We start from the raw sequence: 17,750 nt of genomic DNA, 5'->3' as shown, positions 1-17,750 counted from the left end.
GATCCATAGTGCTCTATGAAATATTTAGTGTTTCAGGAAAAAGAAAACAATTAGAAAAATAAGACATTTGCCCTAACTATTCTAATTTATATTCTGAGATGAAAAAATATTTCAGAAGAAGTTCAATTGGCATGAATTCTACTATATAAATATAAGATCAAAGCACACTCTGTAAAATTGAACAAAATCTGGTTTCTTAAGTATATATGGGCTTCTCTTTAAGGTCACGTTTTCACTTACAGATGGGCTGACTTGTGATGGAAACAAAAGTGAAAAGACAAAGAAAGTAGATGGCTATATAAAAGTGAATGCAATAACTTTTTGAGCTGCAACTAAGGAGAAAGGCAAAAAAATGAATATTGTTAGAAGTTAGGAGTCCATTTCTAGAAATAGAAAGGATTACATTTAAATTAGACACATACCCAAAAAAAGGAGATTATTAGAAGAGCAAAGAATAATAATAGAGAGACCAGCTCCTTGACTAATGAGAAATTGTATAGTGGTATACTGTAAAGAAGTGAATATTGTTTTTTTTTTAGAACATGAGCTGATTCTAATATAGCAACCACACTTACTATGAATAAAATGTGGGCAGGCATATGCACATACATAGTTAATGAACAACATTTCAAATAATTCTGGGTATCTTTTTTAATTGAAATATTTGGAGAATATGAGAGCAAGTTGGGAATTCACACTAATGAAATGAAAGAGCTCAAACATTTAATGTTTACTTAAATATATTTTAGGGAAAAGGTAGATACCATGGAATACATTTCTTTTAAGTCATAACTCTGTGACTATATAAGGTATACCTCACACATGGTTATCAGGTGCTTTTTCTTTTTCTCCTTGTCCACCCTTAAAGCCACCATTTAATGTTCTTACTACCTTGACTCCTAAACTTTTTGAAAAAAAAAAAAAAAAACCAAATCTTCTCCTCTTAGTTTCTTTATGTCCTTGTAATCCAGTTTTTTACTCCCAGAACTCTCTTGGAATTGCATTTTGTAAGGTTCTCTATTGCCCCAATAATAAGAAAATTTAGTAGTCTTTTTTAGGAGACTTTGAGTCTATGACGTTACAAACTTACTTACCTGAAATTCTCTTTTCTATTGTCCTTGAAGTTCTGAACACTGCACTCCAATATATGCCATTCTGGCATATTGATTGTTTTGAGTTAAAGAGGAAGTGGGAAGGGGGAGAGGGAGAAAGAAAAAAAAGAATGAGTGAGAGAGAAGAAAGAGAGAGAAAGAAAGAAGGAAGGAAGGAAGGAAGGAAGGAAGGAAGGAAGGAAGGAAAGAAAGCACACTCCAACCTTCCTAAAAGCAGGAGATAAAACTCCCATGTGGAATGTCTTCTCCCCTCCACTAGAAGAAGGAAGACCTTCTTATCACCAGAGTTGAAGAGTCGAGGCTGAGAGAAATCTCCACCAACAACCTGTATTAAACTAACCCTTATCTTCCTAGCCACTTCTCTGTAATCAACTACCTCAGCCCAAGCCCCCTTGCTTTGTTACATTTTCACAATTTACCACTCTTTTTCCAAATAAGTATATAAGTTGTCAACTCTAATTGCAGCTTTGTGTTTTTATTTCCTTATGATGGCTCCATGTCAGGTAAAACTGATAATAAATTTGTACGCTTTGCTCTCCTGTTAATTTGCCTTGTGTAAATTTAATTCTCAGGCCCAGCTAAAAACTCTAAGAGGGTAAAGGTAAAACTGTGCCTTCCCTACAACCTTAACATGCTGTCTTGTCTCTAGGCTGCCCTCACACCTCCCAAACCCTCCTACTTGGTTTTATTTTTGGGTTTCTCTGTTTTCTCTTTGCCCTCTTCTTCCTTATTCTACAAACTATTCCCTGATCATCACGTATGTAAAGTAGGAAAAATAATTTTTTCTCTACCCTTCTGAGTTCTTAGCTGGGACTCTTTTTCACAAAAGGCAGATTAATAAGAAACTTGAAACAAGCAGAATTTTATTAACATGTATATCTTATATATATATATATAGGAGATATTCAGGATTAAAAGACTAATTCTTAAATAGGTGGCTTAGAATTCAGGCTTAAATAACATCTTCAACTGAAAACAAAGAAAGAAGAGTGTGGGGCAGGCTAGTTATAGGAAACTTATGACAGATAAAAACTAGTTAGTAAAGTTCATTATGTAGATTTCTCTGATGCCCTCTCCAGGATGACAAAGGTCTAAAGTAATCTCAGGTAGTTAACTTTAGTTTTTACTGGTAGAGAAGGAAGGAGGGACATCATTGTAAATTTATGTCTTGCTTTTAGGCAAATAGGAAAAAGACAGAGAGATCTGTATATATCTGCTTCTTCTCAGTTGCCTTCAGCTCAAAAAATCCTCATGCCAAAGTGGAACATTTTGGGGTGGCATATTCTGCTACCCTGGACATATGCTTGCATAAATACAAATGCCATTGTTTATATCTTTTTAACTCTAAAGACAAAAGCAAAGACACCAGTTGTATCAGTTGTCAACCTTCTCAACTGCGATGTGCTTAAATCATCACACAATAGTCTATTTCCAAGAAGTAAAAGAGAAATGGCATTTGAACTACTGACATTATTTTTAAGATTAATTCGTTGATTTATGGTTTAGCATTAACCCATTGTATTAGTCTGTTCTCACACTGCTAATAAAGACATTCTAAAGACTGGATAATTTATAAAGGAAAGAAGTTTAATTAACTCACAGTTCAGCATGGCTGGGAAGGCCTCAGGAAACTTACAAACATGGTGGAAGGGGAAGCAAGCTCATCCTTCTTCACAGGAGAGAGAAGAATGAGAACCAAGCAAAGGGGGAAGCCCCTTCTAAGACCATTAAATCTTGTGAGAACTTACTCACTATCACTAGAATAGCATGGGGAAAACCACCCCTATGACTCAATTACCTCCAACAGGTCCCTTCCACCACATGTGAGATTATGGGAACTACAATTCAAGATGAGATTTGGGTGGGGGACACAGCCAAATTATATCACCCATGTATTTCAAAACTACACACTTTGATGTGGTAACTAAAAGCTTTAACAGTAAAGTGATTTGTGTTTCTTTTTCTGTATAAAATGTTATTTTCTGTGTGGTGTTTCCTTTGATATACCTTGTATAGAAAACTGAGTTGTCATGTGGTAAGTTTAAAAAAAAATGTTTCTAATCTAGTACTGAAATAGATAGAAATCAGACACAAACTTTAGATAAAATTTTACAGTGTAGGTGTGGAAAGGGTGTGATACTTTTTTCCCCATCAAAAGGGTCACAGTCCACACTCCTAAAACAAAAGAGAGGTTAACAAGAGAAAAGCATTATAGATTTATTCAATCAAAGTTTTACATGACATGGGAGACTTCAGAAATGAAGACTTAAAGATTCAGGAAAAACTGTCTATTTTTATGTTTTGATTTGATGTAGAATGCACAGCCATGTAGAAAGAAGAACAGACTCAGGCATGGTGGCTCATGGTCCTAGCAATGGTCCTAGCTATGCAGGAGTGGGAGGCAGGAGAATTTGCTTGAGTCCAGGAGTTCAAGGATGGAATGAGCTATGTTCTCACCACTGTACTCCAGCCTGGTCAACAGATGGAGACTATCTCAAAAATAAAAAATAAATATGATTGAACCAAAAAAGTATGACCTAATGGTAAGAGACTGAATGGGGAAACCCAACAAGACCTGTCTGCTCAGATTCTTCTTGGCTTCTCTGTGTGGCATTTCTTCTTCCCAGGTATAGGGTAAGACCTTTCTGGAGTAACAGTCTTATGTCTACCTTTAGACAAGGTAAGTCAGAGAATTTCTTTATTGCTAGCTCTTACACAGAAAGGCAAGTGATAGAGTAATATTTCTAGATTTTATGGCCAGCTGTGGGAGAAAAGGGTTCTGGTTCTATGACCTCTCTTAGGGAAGAGGAATACTAATTTCTATGGCCTGCCTTGGGGAGAAAGGAAAGCAGGAGAAAGAAGGGCAGAAGAAGGTGAGAAAGAAGGGCAGAAGAAGGTCAGAAAGAGACTTTCCTTCTGAAGTTCTTCCAGCGTCCTTCATGTTCAAAGTACTCAGCATGCCAAATCACTATATTTGGGGGTGTCATTTTCAGAGCTCCCAAACAAAAAACTTAAGAAGTTTGAAGTTTAAGTATAATTTAATGTTATTTATATTCTCATTCAAATTTTAATACAGCCATTGTGAGGAATAGTACTGTTTATAAATATGTTATAGTTCCAACAAATTTAATGATACCTATGCTGAAAGGTTTTATGAGTGTAACAAATATGTATGATTAGTTCATAAATTGACTCTTGTTTTATTTGTATAATATAAATTTTATTTAAAGTCATACTGAAATGAACTCACAGTCTGCAATAGGAAAGGTCGCTGGGTAAGAATGCTTAAGGAATGGAAATCGCTATGAATTTTGAGATCGTGCTAGTTCATCCCGAACCTGGTGAATTCTATTAAGATGAGAAATAATGTATAGTTCTTCTGTAATGAGCACATCTAACTGTAAGAAATTAAATCTGATGACCAAACAAGGGAGCAATCATTGTGCATCTCTGATGTTTGTGTGCAGGTAAATTGCCTTGCATTAAACTGAATTTGGTAGCTGAAGCAATTATTTCTCTATAATATTTTCCCTTCAGAGAGTAACTGCAAATGATACAGGTAGCAAACCAACAACCAAAAAATAGACCTAAATGTTTTATTATCAATAAAGTGCTACAACTGTGAAGGTAACTGAATAGCAAACCAACAATCAAAAGGAAAAAGGTGTAACATGTTTAATTATTGATATAATTTGAGGCATACTTATAATGATACTTTGAATTCCTTGAATTGAGGAAAATCTAAAACTGCATAGTAACCCTGCCTACTTATATGCACTGGGAATGTTACTACCCTTGTGATTCACTTACCATATACAGCAGTGTAAAAGGAGGGTTTCCCTACTGTCCTTTTCAGAGAGCTCCACCCTGATTACTTTCAGTGCCACCCATGTGTAAGTTCAAGGCTTTCCATTTCCCACTAGCTTCCTCTAAGTTTTCAGAGTTCCAACCTCAATTTCAGGCATTTAGGTGTCTCCTTGGCAACTGAAGTGGACACTGTCCTCAAAGGAACCTTGGAATGCACTGACGTGTGTCAGTTGTGCTGCATAGTCTGCAGGCAGCCTCTGCACCTCTCAGCAAAAGTCACGTACGGACCCTGCTCCAACATGGCCCCCTGGCACTAAGACAGAGCTCACTGTTGGAGGGAGTGGAGGCTGGAAAATAAACAAAAGCTGACTCTGCTCCTGCATCCCCCGCTACCCTGCAGAGCAGTGTCCTTGCCCGGGGACTGCTTTGGCCTCTCTCCATCACCACTACTTCTTCTACCTGATCTACATGGGTGGTTGCAGTCTTTGGATTATTTGGAAGTCAAGGTCCTGGTCCCTAATCTGTTCTTTTCAATCTATTGTTTATGACCACAGCATTATGATCTTAGCCCTTCATACATTAACACCCCAGAAATACTAAACGGCATCTCTTAAGGATCAAAAATCAGGCTAATTTTTCCATTAAGAGCTCCGAAAGTGTATTTTAATATATAAAAGTTAAGGTTTGTCTTCTTTGTTCTTGTGATTGACTGTGGTGCCATTTTCTTGAAACAACTGAGGAGGAAGGACCTGGCTGTCTTCAGAGTATAAGGAATGATCAGGGCTTTGGAGGTGGAAGACAGCAAGTAATGTGAGAGAGTGCCGCATCATAGCTAAAAGTAAACACTGCACAGGATTACATCCCAGCTCCACCACTAACTAGCTATGCTACCATGGACAAATTAAATTACCTCACTGTGACTTACTTTTCTCACCAATATTAGTTTCTCATGACTGCTTTAACAAATCATCACAAAATTGATAGCTTAAACCTCAGAAATTTATTCTCTCACTGTTCTGAAGGCCAGAAGTCTGAAATCAGCTTCACTGAGCTGAATTCAAGGTCTTGGCAGGGCCAAACTCTCTCTGAAGCTTTAGAGGAGAATTCTTCCTGGCGTCTTCCCACTTTTGGTGGCTGGCAGCAATCCTTGCTGGCTGCCACATCCCAGTCTCTGCTTCTATGGTCACATTGCCTTTGCCTCTTCTTCCTTGTGTCTAATCTCTCTCTGCCTGCCTCTTATAAGAATATACACGGTTGCATTTAGGGTCCACTCAGATAGTCCATGATCATCTCCCCATCTCATGATCCTAATTTAATCACATCTGCTCAGTCCTTTATTGCCTTATAAGGTAAAATTCACAGGTTCCAAGGATTAGAAGTTAAGTATCATTGGTGGAGACAATTATTCAGCCTGATGTAAATTAGGTTGATCATTAAAGTGCCTACATGAACATTCAAGAATATAATATGTGAAATTCACTTAGAACAACATCTACCATGCCATAAAAGCATTCAACAATATTTATCCCATGATAGTGATATTCATGATGTTGCAGCAACAAGAAAATGCAGACAAAAGTTTCAAGGTAGAAATTATTTTTAAATAAACGTATATGGAAGATCTCATGTCTGGATTTTTTAAATATATGTTACCCTTAAAATGTTAATAGTAATCAAAGGATTATCTCCCCATTGAATAATTATAACCCAATAGTTTAGGCATATAATACATGCAGCCACTTGGGGCTTTGTCTTTTGTTACTTTTCACTTGAAATTGAAATCCCTGTAGCAATTTCATCTCCCCTGAATTCTTCCTAAGGTCAAAGTCAAAGACGTGATGTAATACAATTTTCTCATTTTGCTCTTTTGTCTCCTACCCACCTAGGACACCGATCTAATGACATTCAATATCTCTGTACATCGGTCATGGTGGAGAGAACATGGGCCTGGTTGTGTCAGAAGAGTGCTGCCTCCCTCAGCCCATGGCATGATGGACGATTACACATACGTCTCTGTCACAGGCTGCATCGTTGACTTCCAGTACCTGGAGGTCATCCACAGTGCTGTCCAAATACTACTCTCTGTAAGTGTCACTTTTGTGTCATTATCTAATCAGAACTCTTCTTTGCTGGCATTTTTTTCTCCACACCTACCTGATAGAAAATGCCACAGATAAGCACACAGAGAACATCCAACAGAAATAGCAGCAATTATGGTACCACTAGTTATACCTGATGGCAGGTTACACCTTTTTTCTCTTGGTATCTAGACATTTTGTATTTAGAAGCAGTTAGTGACTATCATTTCTAACTTAAGATACAATCCACACTATTCAATGAAATAGTATCACCATCCACCAGAAGTGGTCCCTTTTCACTTAGCTACCTCAGGCTCTTCTGCTAATGCATTCTTCGACTAATGCACCTCAGTTCCAGAGAAAGAAGGAAGGAAACACCCACAGCCAATGGCTTGCTCGGTCTAATAAACCTGACATTTCATTTATTCCTTAAAAAACAAATCCCACTGGAGACTCTTCGCATTTTAGTGCCTAAAATCTGGCATCAGAATACAGTTCCATATACAGAAACAAGAAGGAAATGATGTGATTAGTCCACAGAAGGTTAATGTGCCAGGGATTCCTTAAAAGTAATTTTCTTCCACCAGACTGCACCACTCACAGTTTGACCACAATGAAGAGTGGAATTAATTTAAGGATGTATAACATCATCAAGAACAATGTTCCTTTCAGACCCGAAAAGGACTTATCATTTAGTTTGAGTCAATATCCAATAAAGCCATTCTTAACCCACTCTTCACATAAACCAACCATCTCAGTTCTGTTCAACTGAGCTTAGCTTAGTAGGAATAAGAGACACAGACTCAATAGTAAATAAATAGATAACAGAAATATGAGTGGTATGTCAGTGAAGAAGGTACCTTGGAATTAATTCTAGAAAAGTCTTTAAGAAATCCTTGCTATCACTTACTGTATTCATTATCTACTACGATGTAACAAACCACTCCAAAATGCAATTGCTTGAAACAATATTAATTTATTGCTTAAGGTTCTGTGCATTAGGAATTTGGGCACATCTCAGCCAGGTAGTTCTTCTGCTTTATATGGTATTAGATAAGGTCATTCATATAAACTCCACACAATATTGGCTAGGGTCACTGATGTGAGCCTGTCAATCTTGAGCTTTGCTGGGACTGGAATGTCCAAAGAGGCCTCACTCACATCTCTGGTGCTGGCTGTTGGCCCCATTCTCCTGCACATGCACATGGCTTCTCTTTCTGGGAAAAAAAAAAAAAAATTGACCGATTCTCAGGCAACAAGGTAGCTGAATAATAAAAGGAGAAGTCAACATGCAAGCATTTATCAAGCCTCTACGTGAGTAATGCTTGCTATTGCTTCATTGGCTACAGCAAATCTATGACTCAGCCTGTAGTTAATGTGAGAGGGGGCTATCAAAAGGTGAGAAGACAAGGAGGCATGGCTCTTCTAGGGCCACCAATGTAGTCATCTTACCTCATTTACTCAATCTACTAGTTACTATTCTTGAATTTGCATGTCTCAAGTTTTAAAATGATGTTTTAGAGCACATTTGAATTACAATCTTCTAGAAAGACTAAAGATCTGAATAAAACAAAAATCAAAGATCTTTTAGGGTTCTAGTTCAAAGAAAGGCAAATTTGATACTGAACTCAAAGAAAGGGATTGCACCTTGATGGGAAGGAATTTCTTTTCAGACATGTAACAGGGAATCTGATCATTCTAAGTTTCTACAATCATATTTACAGGTATAAATATAATATACAGTCACTTGCCAATATATGCTTATCAGTCTTTTCTTATTCTCTGATCCTTTGTTAATGTAGCCATTACATACAAAATTGTGGCAAAATATATATGTTTAAATTTTTGTCTTGAAAAAATGTGGAGGCAAATTTTCTTTTAAAAATGTGTAGGCTATTTTAAGTTATAAAAGAACTCTATTATCCTATACTAGATACTAACAGTTTTTATTAATCGTCTTGGACAATGAAAATGTTTTTCTAAAATCTTTCATATGTGGACAGATTACTCTCCTTTAAAAAATTATTGTAGCAAATTGCTAAACCATTTTGTGGAATGATAGCATAGCCAGACCTTTATAATGCAGCAGAACGCTTGGAATCCAAAAGTCATTTCCCCATAGTAACTCCAATTCAAATGAACAGCAAGTATTTATTTGATAAGGAGCTGGAGTGTCACATAAAAACATTCCCTAAAGGACAATCTAAATAAACTGTATGTGTTGCCACCTAAAAGTACTTTTCACTTATAAATGAATTTCTCCACGTGTTATTTTAGTAAACATTCAAAGCCACCACCCTGCACATATAGCTCTATACTCTTCAGCCTTTGAGAAATAAAAGATTAGTTGCTGCTCACTGACTTTTCTTGGAACACACCTGCAGGACAAGATTTTTAATATTTTATCTTTTTATATTAAAGTAAAATATATCAAGAAATTGTTTCACAACTATCCAATTATGTATTAGTTGTGTGACTGATTTTTGTATGGGTTTCTTGTGTTTGTCACTTATTTTATATGATTATGTATACTTATTAGAATTGTGCTTTTTTCTTCAATTTTCTTTTCTTTTCTTTTTTTTTTTTTTTTTTTTTTTTTTTTGTTAAGACGGAGTTTTGCTCTTGTTGCCCAGGCTGGAGCGTCATGGCATGATCTCGGCTCACTGCAACCTCTGCTTCCCAGGTTCAAGTGATTCTCCTGCCTCAGCCTCCCGAGTAGCTGGGACTATAGGCGCACGCCGCCACGTCCAGCTATTTTTTTGTATTTTTAGTAAAGACGGATTTCACCATTTGGCCAGGCTGTTCTTGAACTCCTGACCTCAGGTGATCCACCCGCCTCGATCTCCCAAAGTGGTAGGATTACAGGTGTGAGCCACCAAGCCTGGCCAGAATTGTGCTTCTTAAACATTTGATTCAGGAGAATCCTTCTTGTTGCCCAATATGTGCTGAAATGTTTACCTTATTACTGAAAAACAGGGGTGATGGTCGCAATATTTAACAGCCCGAGGGGCGTGGGCAACAACCAAGCAAATAGAGGGGCAGCTTCGAGAAAGGGCAGGGGCTCGGCGGCTCTGCTGCAGGGAATTACCCCTTTCATTACTGGAGGCATAGAAATATCTAGAATAACCTAGGGGAGGGACTGACGGAGGTGGCCAGGAAGGTGGTTTCGGGGAGCGACTCTCCACCGAATGAGAGGGAAGTATTTGAGTGCTTTGACCACCGACACATCTCCTCCATGAGTACAGCCTGAGCAAGTGCCTCGCGTGAGTGGAGCTCGGAACTGGAAGAAAAGTCACCTCTGTCATAAGCATTCCACAGACTGTGTACATGCTTGACGGAAACGAATACAATTAACTGGACTCAGAAAGGCGAAGACGGGCGGGGTTCCTTACCAGGCTGTTGCTTGGGGCTCAGGGAGCATCCCCACTCTCCACCGCCTGTGCCTTGCTTGCCGCAGAGGCCCCCAGCTTCTGCTGGCGCCTCTGTCCCTGGGAGGCGGCGGGGGGCGCCACGTGCATCCTCCCCCGGCTCTCAGGCTGAGAACGACAGGGAGAGTGCTAGGCACAGAGAAGGTACTTGTTGTCCTAAAGTCACCAAATCCTGAAGAAGAGTTCCTGCAAATTGTCAGCAACACCAAGGTGAAAATCAGCGCGGAATCCGTAGAAAGGTTGTGGATGGTATTGGCGGGGAGCAGCAAAATGCAATCCATGCTGGAGTGGAGAAGTCAAAGACAAGCAGAGTCCGGCCCTGGGATGGTGAGTCCCCCGCTCTGTGCCCACTGCCCGTCTCTGTTCATATGCTCATCACTTCTCACCTGAAGCTGGCCAGTAACCTCCTAAATAATCTTCCCCACCAAGTTTTGCCCTACACTTCATGCATGCCTCCTGCTCCCTGTAAGATGATCACAAAGCGCAAATCTTATCAGTCACGTTCCTTCCGATTACCCTTCAGTGATTCTCATCACCTTCAGGATGAAATCTGAATTCCCTACTGTGCAAGGGAGGCCCTCGTGACCTGCGCCAGCCTAACTCCCACCCTCCCCTTCTGGCATCCAGCAAAAGAACCCTTCCTGTGCCTTTCTCAGGCAGCGGCCTGCGTGGAATGGGTTCTCCCCCAAGTCCCTTCTCCTTCCTACCCCACCTGGGCTCCTTATCCACCTGGCTCCTAGCAGACATCTTCCCCCAAAACACCTCAGGATATGTTAATTTAATTTTGTTAAGCAGTTAATACATTTACTTGGTTCGAAAACATACAAATGTATACATTAAAACCTCTGTCCGGCGTTTGGGCCCCATATGCCTGGTTCTCCCATCTCTGTTTCCAACAGGCATCCAGTTTTACTCTCTTTTTTTTATTTTTGTACATGAGTCCAAAGTGCCCTTATGCAAGTGCAAGAAAATGTGACTATATATTCTTATTTGCTCCCCACACAAGCTAACTTATGATATGCACTCTTCTGAGCCCTTCTTTTTATTATTATGTATTTTGTAACTATTTCCTTATCAGTACTCAATGTATCATTGTTTATTTAATACTCTTCTATGAAATATATTGATGGATATTTGGACTCTATCCAAATATGAAAATAACTTCAGATGTGTATATAACATGCCTATGTGTGCATATATATACTATAGCTAGTATAATATATAGATAGTATGTGTTACATATTATAATCATATGTCATATAGCTATTATACACAATGTTATACTAAAAAACTCTGTGTGTGTGTGTGTGTGTGTGTGTGTGTGTGTGTGTGTGTGTGTGTTACTGAGAGCATTTCCTAGCCCTCCCCCACTCACTCCCTCAGGCTATACTAGATGCCCTGACACCTGAGCACACTATAATCATTGAGTTTCTATTCTATCTACTGGAAGGAAAGCTTCTTGCAGGATAGAATTGTGTTCTTTTTTCACTTGTTCATGTCTGTGGTTTCAGCAACTAATGCAGTGATGGCACATAAATATTTGTTGAATGAATAAATGATCAACAAACAAGAGACTCTGAAGTCTCAAAAGGGTGAACACAAAAGGAATCTATTGAGCAAAAACCAGCAGGAGTGAATGCATGGACAAGATGTAGGAGCCAGAGTGAAGATGCCCTTCATCTGGGAAGTTAAGAGAATGTCAGTAAAATGTTCTGTGCAGGGCATAGCACAGAAGCACTCAATACATACTAGTTTTGCATTGCTATTACTAATGTTATTATTACACTGCTCTGTGCTTGTCCTTATCCTATTTAGGCTGGTCCTTCTTTTGAAGGTCAAAGGGCTCCATTCTGGTGGCACTCCATCTACTGAATTCTCATTTCTTTAATCCCACACCAGACAACTGTTTCCTGCATGAGAACATAATTCCTGTGATCTTCGTAGGACACGGCAATCATAAATCCCTATTAGGAGGGCTGAACTTTTACTTAATATGTATGTATTTTCCTCAATCTGGTTTCCCAGAATTCTTTCCTACCTGTGCCTCACAAGAGCATTTGTTGGACTGAATATATTCTCATATTTTCATGAAAAAAATCAGAATTATTACAGTGGAACAAAGATTTCAGTAGCCTGTCAACAGTCAGTAGTGTGCTCCTAAAAGCTACTCTTTAACTTCTTATTTATCTCCCATTATCTAGAACTGTACTGAGTGCAGAGTGGCCACTCTTTCATAGTTATTGAGTAAATTGTTATATACTTTTTCTGGATTTTAGATTTACAAAACCCAAAGTATGTAAATATTTTTTTAATTGGAAGTAATTTAATAAGGCTATGTCTTGATTTTATTTTATACCATTTGATAAAAACTATCGAGAAAACATACTGTCAAATTATTTCTGATGCAGACGCAATTTGTTTGGATTGGTAAGGATACCTAGCTACAGGAAAAGGGACAGTCAATCTGCTCCAAGATTGTAACTCTATCTTTGAATTTGTTCTTCCGCATGTTCTTTATTTTGAGAGTTATTTTAATAAGTTTAGACTACCTTAGTTGCTTTGCTTCCAGTGGGGGGATTTCAAAACAGTTTCTGGTGAAAATTAAAAACTATGTCTAGTTGAATTCTAAGCACTGTATTTTAGGCATTTTTAAATTACATTCTTACTCTGGGAATTTAATACCACAGATTTAAAGAGGATGCACACACACACACACACACACATACACACACACGCACGCACAGTATAGCATTTCCTTTTTCTGCTAGAGAATGTGAATAAAGTATTTCTGCTTGAAATAATCTCTTTTATCAATTAATGTCATTCTACAGTGCTGTATTTTACTCATTTAGCACCCGAACATCTGAAACATGAAAGCTTACAAAACTGAAATTTAAAAGTAATTTTAATATTTGTATCACATGTGGCAAAGAAAGGGTCATTATTCATAATACACAATGAGTTCATTTAAATTAGTACTAAAACCATGAAAATTTAGTAATTAATTCAATGAACAATATGAACAAATGTGTTCACATAAGGGAAAAACATCCAAATTGTAAACAGTTTGGTATAAAATATAATTATTGATACTAACCTGATGCATGCAAGTTAACTTTGAAAAAATTATTTTCACTAATTTAGCAATTTGTAAAGATAATGTTAAATAGAATTGTAATTCATTTATTGGTAGAAGCAGTCTTTGTCTCAAAGACTATTAAAATGCCCATAACTTTTGTTCTTGTAACCCCACTCAATGGGCTTTCTTCTAAGAAAATAATTCAACAGAAAGAAACAGCTACCTGCATTATGTTCATTTCAGTGTTATTTGTAACAGCAAATCTGGATATGTATACATATATGCAATTAAAGACATGGTATAACAATTTATAGTACATCAACTTGATGAATAGAAAATAATAACTATGTTAATTTTAAGACCATATATAAAACATGAAACAGTTTTTTTACGATTCAAGTACATAATCCAGGAAGAAAGTTTAGATACACAAAGATTTAGAATTATGGATATGCCTTCCCAAAAAAATGTTTCTACACATTGTATGATATTTTAAATAATACTATTTAATTATCATATTTGTATATTTGATTTGTATAGAACAGCAGAAGAGATGTTATAGTTGCTTTTCTTAAATTATCAACCAATCCTAAATCTCGTAACTTTTATTTGATCATTTAGAGGCACTCATAAATCTTAGTTACTATAAAATATTTCATTTTAGTGGACTGCTCAGTTCTGGGGTTAATAATTCAATAATATCCAATTTAAGTCCCTTTTTAATTTTCAGTGTTAGTTATTTACTGGTAAACATGGATTCATATGCTCATGTTGATTAGTGCACACACACACACACACACACACACATGCACACATATAAAGGAGCTCATTTTTATAACCAGTAGAAAAATCCTAATCTCCAAACTTGGAAAAGAGTTTTAAAACTCACCTTATTGATTTCTCTATGCAGCTAATTTTACACATATATTGTCTTGAATCCTCACTGTCAATATTTTCTCCCTCATATCTGATAGGTGACAAGTCTCATTCTTTAACAAACCTTCGGAGGTTGTCACCATGGTCAGAGCTGGGGTCCTATGAGAATTGTTTTTTCATCATCCCTATGCCTTTTGCATTGTATCTCTCTGTTCACATCAACATTTGTCACTGTTCTCTGCCTTTCATATCAGACACATTCAGCTTAATGATAAATTAAAACTTAATAGAGAAGGGTAAAAAGTAACATTAGACCACAAGTTATCCTGTAGAATCTTTGTTCTCCAAAGGCTATGTAGCTATCTGTTCATATGCTTATAGAATAAATCGCACAATGTCAGAGTAGACAATACTACTGTTGCTTCGGTAACATGCTCACAGAGTGCAAGAATGTATGTCAAAAGACAGGTGAAACTGAACTTTTGAAATATATCCCAATTACTTTTAATTGTACCTCTCCAAAAATGTAAATATAGTTAAAAGATTTTTTTAAATTTCTGTGTTAACATTTGCATTTATTTAACAAACTCAGCATGCTCTTGGAGCTGATCTCTGTGCTTTTCAAATATGAACTCACTTAATTCTCAAAATGACCCATGAGGGTAGTGTTATTATAGTCATTTTATATGTGTGAAAACTGAGACACACGGAGAAGTTAAAAAATGTGCCCAAGATCCCACAGCTTGTGAGTGAAGGTGGACCTCAAACCCAGGCAGACAATTCCTCGTCATGTGAGAAAAGAGGACTTCTCCTTGCAACACCTTGCAGGGTTCGGGGGTAAACTCTGTCAGATCCGTAAAGCTATGCATCTCCTGTTAGGCGGATGGGATTTAATTGCAGCTCCACTATTAGAACGTAAAAATAAAAGTACAATTATGTCTGATAGTTAAAAGATTGGCAAATAGTTAAAAATGTTTCCTTTCACCCTTGAAAACATCTCTCAACCGCCTTTCTGATCATTGTTGTTTATTTTTTAATGGATTATTTCAACATTTGTCAAATGCTAAATATATTGGACTCTTTTTTTTTCTCTTTTGCTTGCTAGCGCTTTCCAGGGTCTAGTAAGAGGAAAGAAATCATGACCAACCTCTCCTGTCCCAAAAGCCTCCCAGAATTACCCTTTTACCAGAAAATCTATTTTTATATAAAATAGATGGCTTCTGCTCATACCAAATTTTGAGCTGCTTCTAAGTGCTAGATAGAACTATTAAAGATTTAGACTGACTTACTCGCTATACACCATCTCTGGTCTCTATATTCAGTTCCATGCTCAGAAAAGTAAAGCAACAGTTTATCTAAAGTTCCACTCACCCAAGGAATCATTTACTGGATCATCACAATATTGAGAGGGGTTTATGGTTGTGGGAGAATTTCCATGCCAGAAATATTCAAAGGGCTTTGGCAGAAACATTTGTGTTCAGAAGCCAGGGTACACCTGGTCAGTCAAATTGTTGGGGCCTGGAACTGTCCATTTAGTGAGCTGTGATTTTAAGTCATTTCATTCTCTGTATTTGTGTCTATGCAGTATACTCTCTTGGTGAAATGTGTATACATTTTTGTCAGACTTACTGAAATATGATTCACATACCATACAATTCTTCATTTTAAAGTGTACAATTCAATAGCTTTCAGTCTACTCACAGATATGTGCAACCATCACCATGGTCAATTTTAAGACATATTTATCACCACCCCTTAGCTATCACAACCTGTGCATTCTTCTCCCCAGCTCTAAGCAACTACTAATCTAATTTCTGTCTCTATAGACTTGCCTCTACTGGATATGTCATATAAATGTGGTCTTTCGTGTTTGGCTTCTTTCACTTAGCACATATTTTTAAGGTTCACCCGTGTAGCATGTATCAGAACTTCCTTTTTTATGGCTGAATAATATTCTATCATACATTTACCCTTAATATCTCTGCCTGTTACAGATATATGTATAATATTTAGCAAAATTTTCCGAACTAAAATTTAAATTTAGTTAGCCTTCACCTTCCCACTGATAAATTCTGAGAGGAATTTAGGCAATCCACTGTATATTTTACCTACATAACATCATATGTTCATCTTTTGGAAACATCTGGGTTACAGATAGCAACTGACAGCTCTTACACGGATGTCTGGTCTTATATAAATCCAATATTATGGTTATCTATCTTTTGTCCACAGCATCTATGGGTTTTAACAATCTAAAGCATGTGAACATTTAAAGCTTATATTCCTCTTATACCATAACACTCTCCATAACAGTATGCATATGATTAGTATTTTTTCTATATGCCAATCAGTTATCCCAACCACAAATTTTATGCCATCGCTAAACAACAGAATTCAGTCTCTTGAGCCCTGATGCTCATGATTACCCCAGACAGACATGTTTGTGTGTCTTCATAAATTATTACTGCCTTACTAGTTTCAAATAATCTCCTAAATATTGATTATTAAATGCAAACATGAGTTATGACATTTGGTAAACTTAAATATTGTTTCATCAGAGAAATGAAAAACTTAATTAGAAATCGTATCTAGTACAAAAGCCATTAACATAGAAAATCTGAGATCCGTTTAATAATTAATCGAGCCAACATGGTGACTTAGGGCTTATGGAAATATTAGAGGCAAGAAAGCTAATTTTATTGGTGCATTACTTGGGATAATTTAATGTCATTCAGAGGGTGGCAGATTTTTCACTTTTAGCCTTGGGTTAGAGTAACTATTAGATTTTAAAAAGTAGCTTTTCATAATAACAAGAGTTCATTCAAATAGATTTCCATGTCACTTGAAATTACCAAATTTGTATAAATTTCATTAATAAAATTTTATATCACTTTTTGTAATCTTTCTAAATGAAAACAAGCTGTTTCATTCATTCAGCGAAACATATTCAGAAGCCCCTACTCTGTAAGAGCACTATGCTGAGAGCTCAGAGACGCAAGGATGGAGATCAACTAAACAAGGTTGAATTGACATGGTCCTTCCTGCTGTACCTTCCAGTCTACTAGGGGAGATGAAGCCGGCCGTCAAAGTGCCATAACTTAGGACAGAAAATCAGAGTTCTAAACTTAATTTCTCAGTGCCATGAGAACTCATAGAAAGAAGTAGTGTTCAGAAAAGTTGTGATATTTAACTTCCATCTAAGGTGTTCACTCTTGGATGGGAAGAAGGGAAAAGGAATTCTATACAGAAGGAACAACATTAGCAAATAAATAAAAATAAGAAGTCAGAGGAATAATGAGTGCAGTGCCCTTTGGCTTGAGCAAAGTGTTTATGAACAGAAGTAGGGGCTTAAAGCTGGAAAGAAAGGTTG

General features: G+C 37.1%; 1 protein-coding gene across 3 annotated transcripts in view; it reads left to right on the top strand.

The window, feature by feature from the left end:
• NKAIN3 (sodium/potassium transporting ATPase interacting 3) overlaps positions 1-17,750 on the top strand; it is a 735,379-nt gene that overhangs the window by 495,210 nt on the left and 222,419 nt on the right. For all 3 annotated transcript variants that reach the window (XM_019032975.4, XM_063709253.1, XM_055349332.2), the window contains exon 4: positions 6,806-7,003. In XM_019032975.4, the coding sequence (XP_018888520.1) occupies positions 6,806-7,003 (198 nt within the window). The remainder of the gene's footprint in view (positions 1-6,805; positions 7,004-17,750) is intronic.

The sequence above is a fragment of the Gorilla gorilla genome, chromosome 7, assembly GCF_029281585.2.
Source record: "Gorilla gorilla gorilla isolate KB3781 chromosome 7, NHGRI_mGorGor1-v2.1_pri, whole genome shotgun sequence".
Classification (NCBI taxonomy): Eukaryota; Metazoa; Chordata; class Mammalia; order Primates; family Hominidae; genus Gorilla; species Gorilla gorilla.
This window is presented reverse-complemented; position numbering and strand designations above follow the sequence as displayed.